Raw genomic sequence first — 7,083 nt, 5'->3', positions numbered from 1 at the left:
CCCTTGGTTCTTTCGGAGTTATTTTTAATCGTTAACAATCTTAAAGAATTTGAAAATAAAAGTCCAATGTTTTCAAACATCAATAACCAATGAAGTTTAAATTAAAAAAATACTTTCTTGAATTGCCACCGATTTTTACTTGCGCCGCCGCTTTAAACCCAATGTTAAATGTTACGGGGGTTGAATGTGTGATAGACGAAATTTTTTCAGCCTTAGATATGCATGAAGTTGACCCAAACTTTTCAACAGAGGCACAAAATGATTTTAACTTGAATTTTAAATTTATGTATGACTTTTATATAAATAAATATGGGTCAAACATACACATGCCTACGCCGGGGGGGTCTTCATCAAGTTCAAGTGCTCCTAGAGTACGAGACCCCATGATTAGCCTTATGAACACCGTTCGCAACGTAACGGCTAAAAAACAAAGGGGTAACACCCCTTCAAGCGAACTAGGAAGGTATAGTGCATATGATTTCTCTACCGGTTTATCCGAAGAGGAATATGGCACTTTTGATGTTTTGGCTTGGTGGAAGGTAAAGGAAACCGAGTTTCCGATTCTTGCCACCATGGCCCGTGATTTACTAACCGCCCAAGCTTCTACGGTAGCTTCGGAATCTGCTTTTTCTCTTAGTGGCAGGGTAATATCGGTGAGAAGAACAAGACTGAATTCGGAGTCGGTGGAGATGTGCATTTGCTTGAAGGATCACTTGGACTCAATCGATCGTGTTCAACACGTAACCACTCTGGAAGACGAAACACCACTTGATGTTCGAGTGCACGACGAACAAGAAGGCGTTTCTACAAGTAATTCTGATGAATAAGTCGCCACTCAATAATTACGACGAACAAGAAGGCTTTTATAGAAATAATATGTCACAACTTTATATTTATAAGTTTAATGTTTTGTTAGTTTGTTTTTGAATATTTTAAAACATGTAACCTTTTTTTTTGAACTTCTTAAAGTAAATAAAATAAATTTTATGTTAATTGTTTTTTTTATTTAACATGTTATACAAATACGAGCAGCGGAAACGAAAAACGAAAAAAAAAATTATTTTTTACACTGTAACCGGTTGGAACCGGTTACAGTGTAAGAACCGGTTTAGGAACCGGTCAGAACCGGTTCCACCGGTTCCGGGTCCGAGGGTTGGGGAACCGGTTCGGTTCCCTAACCGGTTCGAACATGGAATCGGTTTAAACAGTGATGTTGACTAATGGAACCGGTTCTGAACCGGTTCCGGTTCCTTTGACCAACCCGATTTGATCACCTATAGGTGGGACTAAGGATTAACCGTAATTAATCGACACCTAATAAGGATTTTACAGCCATGTTCGTAACAAACACTTGGATCGGATGCGACACCTAATAAGGATTTTACAGCCATGTTCGTAACAAACACTTGGATCCAATCATCGGCCCAAATTTCTACATATATGTTATGTTAACACAAACAGTAAGCATAACAACCACCATAAAATAACTTCATATATTTCTTTAGAAAAGCAAAATAACCATATCCCCTTTCATTTCTATACATATTAGCAAAAAGTTACATATCCCCTTTCATGATCCCATATCACTGATTCACTTCACAATACCACTCCGGAGAAAAAAAAAAGGCACAAAAAATTATCGAAAATAAATAAATTTATTCAAGAACCACTCGAAGCTGTGCTCGGATTTGCTGATGATCATATTCTGTACACACTTACAGTTACAACCATAAACATAATAATCAATCTCAAAGCTTTTTGGGAAGATTATAATTTTTCTTCAGAAAAGTGGTGGCTGCCTTATCGTTACGATGACACAACACTCTCAAGATCGTGTTTGGTTCATTTGGGCCCCACTGGTCGGTTGTTGAAGGCAAAGGAAGCCTTGATTTGTTAGATGAACTTTGAACATCAGTCAACATCAAAGATTTAAACTTCTCAATAAGGCTACAAGTATCAATTGAGAAAAGTGGTAGCACACCTTTTACAATGACTGCATGCTTTCCTATCAATTCACGCGGTAACCCATCACCATTTGACCAAAACAAATCCATCAGAAACTTGAAATCTTCTTGTACAATTGACGAGTCATCGATAGTGAAATTACGAGAAGGCCCTCCTGCAAGCAAAACCAACAAGAACCCTTCAAATGAAGCTCTCATTATGTTTGTGATCAAACGCGTTCTAACTGTGTTATCTTGAACCGTTTCTGCTACAACTTCAAGATTCTGTTCTAGCTCTTGCAAAAAGGGCTCAACTCTTGATGATGACGTGTCGTTGACATATAAATTGTCCCAAAATACATGCTTTAATTCTTCAAATATGATTTTATATGCAGTTGCTTCACATACTTGTTGAATTGCTTCTACACAAGAAGCTAAAGATAGTTCAAAGTTTTTTCTCGAGGCACTTACGATACCGCCACCACGAATCCCGATGCTTTTTAAGTGAGCGATTGTTCGTTTTTCTAGTGATTCTAAATCTTTTCTGATGTGATGAAACGTATTTACCCGAACACATAACTGTGGTATATCATAGGGGTCGTTGTCATCTATAGTGTTTAGTTGAGATTTTCTTCTTTGAAGCGTTTGTGATCGGTCTTTTTTCTTGAATACACCGTTTAGCTTTGACCCGCCTTTGCATCGGGTCAAAGGCGGCAATATTGGAAGAAAAGAGCTTCGAGATCCTGTATTTAAGAAGAAAATAGTAAGTTAGTTTTCAAAAAAATAAAGAGAAATGGATTATCATAATTATTAGAGGTGACAAACAACCAGTTCATTTTTAGCTACGGTTTTTGATTTTACCCAGATCAAGTATAACCCATTTGACCTGTTTACTTACAAACGGGCTGATTCGTGTTATGCTTGATTTCTAATAGGTCAAAGCAGCAGCTTAAGCTAAATAGAGAACCAAGGGTTGAAATTGCCGGCCCTAGGTGTAATTTTAATTCGCAAAACCTCCTAAAGCATTTTATTATTTATTACTATTATTATAGAAGTTGACAAACAGCCCGTTTGACCCAGTTCATTTTCAGCTAGAGCTTCTGATTTTACCTATTTGACCAATTAGAGATCAAGCATAAATGAACCGGGGTTGAAAGTCGCCCTATGTGTAATTTTTATTCACACAACTTCCTAAATTATTATATTCATAACATTATAATTATAATAATAATTATTATTGTCATCAAATTTGACACTAATTATAAACAAAAATCCAAATATTCCAAAAGAAAAAAGGCGCCTTATGAGTCAACCCGGCCCATTTTAACCATTTACACAGCCTGCCCGTTTTTCAACCTCTAGATTATTAATAACTAACAAGTCTATATTACACTTACCAGAACCGGATTTTGCCTTTAAGATGTAATCTCGAAGGCATGTATCAAGACTGCTCATTAACTCAGGAAGCAAATCGGGATGCATTGGTATTGGTAATAAAAAGAACGCTTCCAAAGTTTCATCAATAGTTCTTAAAACCTCCACAGCCGAAGGAGCAAACCGTTCTCTATTTGCTTTCGGGTTCCACACCTATAATTGCAAATAAGTGATTAAACCGAACGCCTAGAAAATACTCGTGTAGTGATCATTAACAAGTAACAATATACACTTGGGATCCTAAATTAAAATGAGTTAACAACCTATCATTTATATACAGTTACACAAGTCATGCTACTAGATACAAACATGCTTTTAATATCTTATTATTGGTTAAGTATTATTTTTAATTTCAACATATGATTTATAACTTCAAACAACTAGCACTCCATCCACAGAAAAAACTTTAGAGGAAGTCTTTGATAAATGGTTGAATACTTGAAATACCCCTTTGTAAAATGAAAATCAGAAAACTAGTGGACCACAATAATCTCCTGTAACAGCATTGGTGATCTAATTAAAATATTTGAAAGATCTCTTGGCAAAAGCAGAAATGTTACGTCCTCTTTTTGTTCTAAAAATGTAATAATAATATACAGCTTTTGGAATTTATTTAAAAACAGTCTTAAAAAAAAATAGCCCATATACCACCATCTACCTATACTATTAAAGCAACATCATTTTTCCACATGTAATTCAATAAGACCCTCCACATAGGCGGCCAAGTGTACAAGTTTCCATTTTTACAATTTCCCTTTCATGAATGATAAAATGAAAAATATGTACCTTGCTTTTAAAATGTTTTTGACTTACCAACTTAACTAGGATGAATTGATGTTAGCTTTCTATTTTTCTTAACTGGTATAGATTCACAACCTTCCATTTTGATTTCTTTTAAAACACAAATACAAATTATTCTTACTAATCTATGTATTTTAGAAATTTCTTATATCTTGTGAATCCATAAAATATGTTGTTATGTATATTATCAAATTTAACTTTTTGTTTTATTTTTTTTAACCACCCGTGTATCACACGGGCTCTATCCTAGTTGTTTTGAATAAAGAGACGACACACAACATACTAAAACAAAGGGTGAAAAGCATACCTCTTGCTGCAGATTTCTATCAACCCATTCTTCAAGTCTATCAACTCGGGTTTTTATCCAAGATTTGACCAAATCTACTATAACTGCTTCGGCTTCATAAGGGGTCATCTCTTGAATTATTGACTTTCCACCATCGTCACTGTTGACTGAGTCTTCAACCGCCATTTGTACCAAATCTTTTTCCAACTTATCGGCCGCTATCAACACTTGTATAACACCAGGAGTCAACTCTTTGATCCCTGAAACAAATTTTTGAACTTCTTGTCCAAAGCAATAATGTAGAGTTGCAACCGCTACACCAACTGCAAGGGGGTGCCATCTTTGTAGTATTGGACTGTAAATCTCCTTTTCAGTAAATGCCAGGTCAGTAATATCTTGTGCAAGAGTACATAGTGCTGGAAGATGGCTTAGTTGACTTTTTGCTGACTTCCGGTTTATGCGGATTTTCTCGCTTTCCTGTATTAAATAATGTAATTATGAGTTGGTGGTGTTTTATCTGAAACAGATCATACTAGCTAAAAGGGAGCGGGTCAAATGCTTTGAGATCTTCTAAGTTCTAATGTCTAATTTTCGTGCATTCCGGGCTATCAACCTGCCCAGTTTTATTCATAGATTTAATAATGAAATACATTCGGTGTGTCCAACAATGCATCAACACGTGTTTCTTTAACGACGCATCAGCGTGCTTTTTTCGCTCACATAATTTCCTTTGACACATGGCGTCTCCCGGTGGCTTCCTACACTTTTTAGGTATAGTTTCCTTTTTAGCATAGCCCTACCCTATGTGTGTGTGTATGTGTATGTATATGTATATCTTGGAACACGAGCATTGACAAATTATGCGAACCAGAATGACATAAATGAATAGAACTTAAAATCCAGAATGAATATACTCTTTGTTAAGTTAACTACATTTATTATTTATATAAGTTAAAAACCTAATTAATGGAAAAGTACGAACTTGCCTGACTAAACGCCTTGCGCATTGACGACCTGATATAAATATCAACTTTAGCATTCGCAACATCAATGCTATTCTTTCTACCATTCTCATGAGGATTTTCTTCAACCAATATGATGGATGCAGACAAACCAAGAGACAGAATACTTTGCAATAAGTCAATATTACCCCTGTAAAACGACTCATGGTAAGCCAAAAGCCCTCTTTCGGCCCACTCTAACATTGTCTTCATGGTTAAACACAAAACTTTGGAATACCCCGAATCCAAAGTTGACTTTGCATCCTTTTTGACTTCTTGCAACATATTATCCGCAGCAAAAAGGAAATCATTCTCAACTTGACCCGTTGACACATAATGGTTAAACAAAACCCACGAAAAACAAAGATTATGCAACTTTTGATCAATTCCCAAGATACCCCAAGTTTGTTTTACAAGCTCCAACACCTCATCAACCTCTTCGATCATCGATGTCGGCTCTTCAACATCAAAAAGAGCTTCTAGAAGAAGTTGATACAGCCGAAGATTCAAGGGCCCCCCATCGGCCCAATGACATATATCGTCAACTGACCGAGAAGCAAGCTGCATTGTAACATTCCTTAAAGTTTGAACCGTTTGACTATGTCTCCCCGTCTCAATGGGTTGGTCGCGGATGATCTGGCGCAGTTGTTGAGCCGCCGGGTCTTTCCGGTCAAGGGGTAGTTTCGGGTGGAGTAACAGACCCGCCTCGAGTACCTTCAAGTTTCTTTTCTGCCATATCTCATATTCCCTTTGCGTCGGGAAATCAGAAGATTTCAATTGATGTAAAAGCTCTACCGGTAAAACAAGTGACTCAATTCGCCTGCCGAGCTGCAAAAAGAATCTTGAGAATTAAATGCAAATTTGGGTAGCAGAAATTGAAAACAAAAAGATTATGATATTGCGTAAAGTAAATTAAGTTAAAAACAATCAGACTGGGTTACCTGTCCGGCAGCAATTCGCAACAAGGCACGCCGAACCCTTGAATCAGTTTGCTCCGGGATCCTCATCTGAACCCTCATCAGCTCACCCACCGTCGCCGGGCCGTTTGACTCCGACCCGTTGTTCTTAATTTTACTCTTCTTCATGCCCAACGTCTTCTTGACCTTGCTAGCAGTCGTCAACGACCTGCCGGAGGACTGGGAGACATAAGTCAAGGGGCGAGTTCCGCCGGAGCTCCGGCAAGCCCCGACGAAGATCTCGTAGGCGGTTTCTCGGAGGTCAGATTCGGATAGAGGCAGACCCAGTTCGCCAAATGGGTCGGGTAAGTGGTTGGTGGGTATTGCCGGAATTATGGTTTCAATTGGCATGGCGATCGGAATGAATTATACAAAATAAAAATAAAATTCAGGAAATGATTCTTGCTTTAATTTGAAGAATGAATGATATAATATGATATGATGTATAAGGTGAATGAATTGCCTTACAGTTGAGATGAGACGACTGTTTGAAAGAGTAAACCAAACCTTAATGTTTTTGTTTTTGATTCATTCGCCTATTTCGATGTCCACGCGTCTGTCTGCTTGTGGGTTTCAACGACGGGCCCACCGCTATCAACTATTGGTTATAACTTGAAAAGTCAATCTAAATGAAAGCCAAACAACACACCCCAATGTAAATA

General features: G+C 37.4%; 1 protein-coding gene across 1 annotated transcript; it reads right to left on the bottom strand.

Moving 5' to 3' along the window:
• Positions 1–1,597: 1,597 nt before the first annotated feature.
• On the bottom strand, positions 1,598–6,774 carry LOC143615911 (protein unc-13 homolog). The gene is made up of 5 exons (XM_077088904.1): positions 6,407–6,774; positions 5,451–6,293; positions 4,486–4,941; positions 3,341–3,530; positions 1,598–2,686 (listed from the first exon to the last, which is right to left on the bottom strand). Exons 1-5 carry the CDS (start codon positions 6,770–6,772, stop codon positions 1,749–1,751), a joined length of 2,793 nt encoding a protein of 930 aa, XP_076945019.1. The 5' UTR covers positions 6,773–6,774; the 3' UTR covers positions 1,598–1,748.
• Between the last annotated feature and the right edge of the window lie 309 nt (positions 6,775–7,083).

The sequence above is a fragment of the Bidens hawaiensis genome, unplaced genomic scaffold (genome assembly GCF_021521415.1).
Source record: "Bidens hawaiensis isolate Kalapana, Puna unplaced genomic scaffold, B.hawaiensis_p1.1 tig00044808_1, whole genome shotgun sequence".
NCBI lineage: Eukaryota > Viridiplantae > Streptophyta > Magnoliopsida > Asterales > Asteraceae > Bidens > Bidens hawaiensis.
The sequence above is the reverse complement of the archived record's forward strand: the minus strand, read 5'-3'. Positions and strand labels throughout refer to the sequence as shown.

Excerpts from the sequence above, each read along its gene's own strand:
- LOC143615911 (XM_077088904.1), bottom strand. The coding sequence starts at position 6,772 with ATGCCAATTGAAACCATAATTCCGGCAATACCCACCAACCACTTACCC. Across the intron at positions 6,294-6,406 it reads TGCGAATTGCTGCCGGACAG|CTCGGCAGGCGAATTGAGTC; the intron begins GTAACCCAGTCT and ends TTCTTTTTGCAG. Across the intron at positions 3,531-4,485 it reads ATAGAAATCTGCAGCAAGAG|GTGTGGAACCCGAAAGCAAA; the intron begins GTATGCTTTTCA and ends TTGCAATTATAG.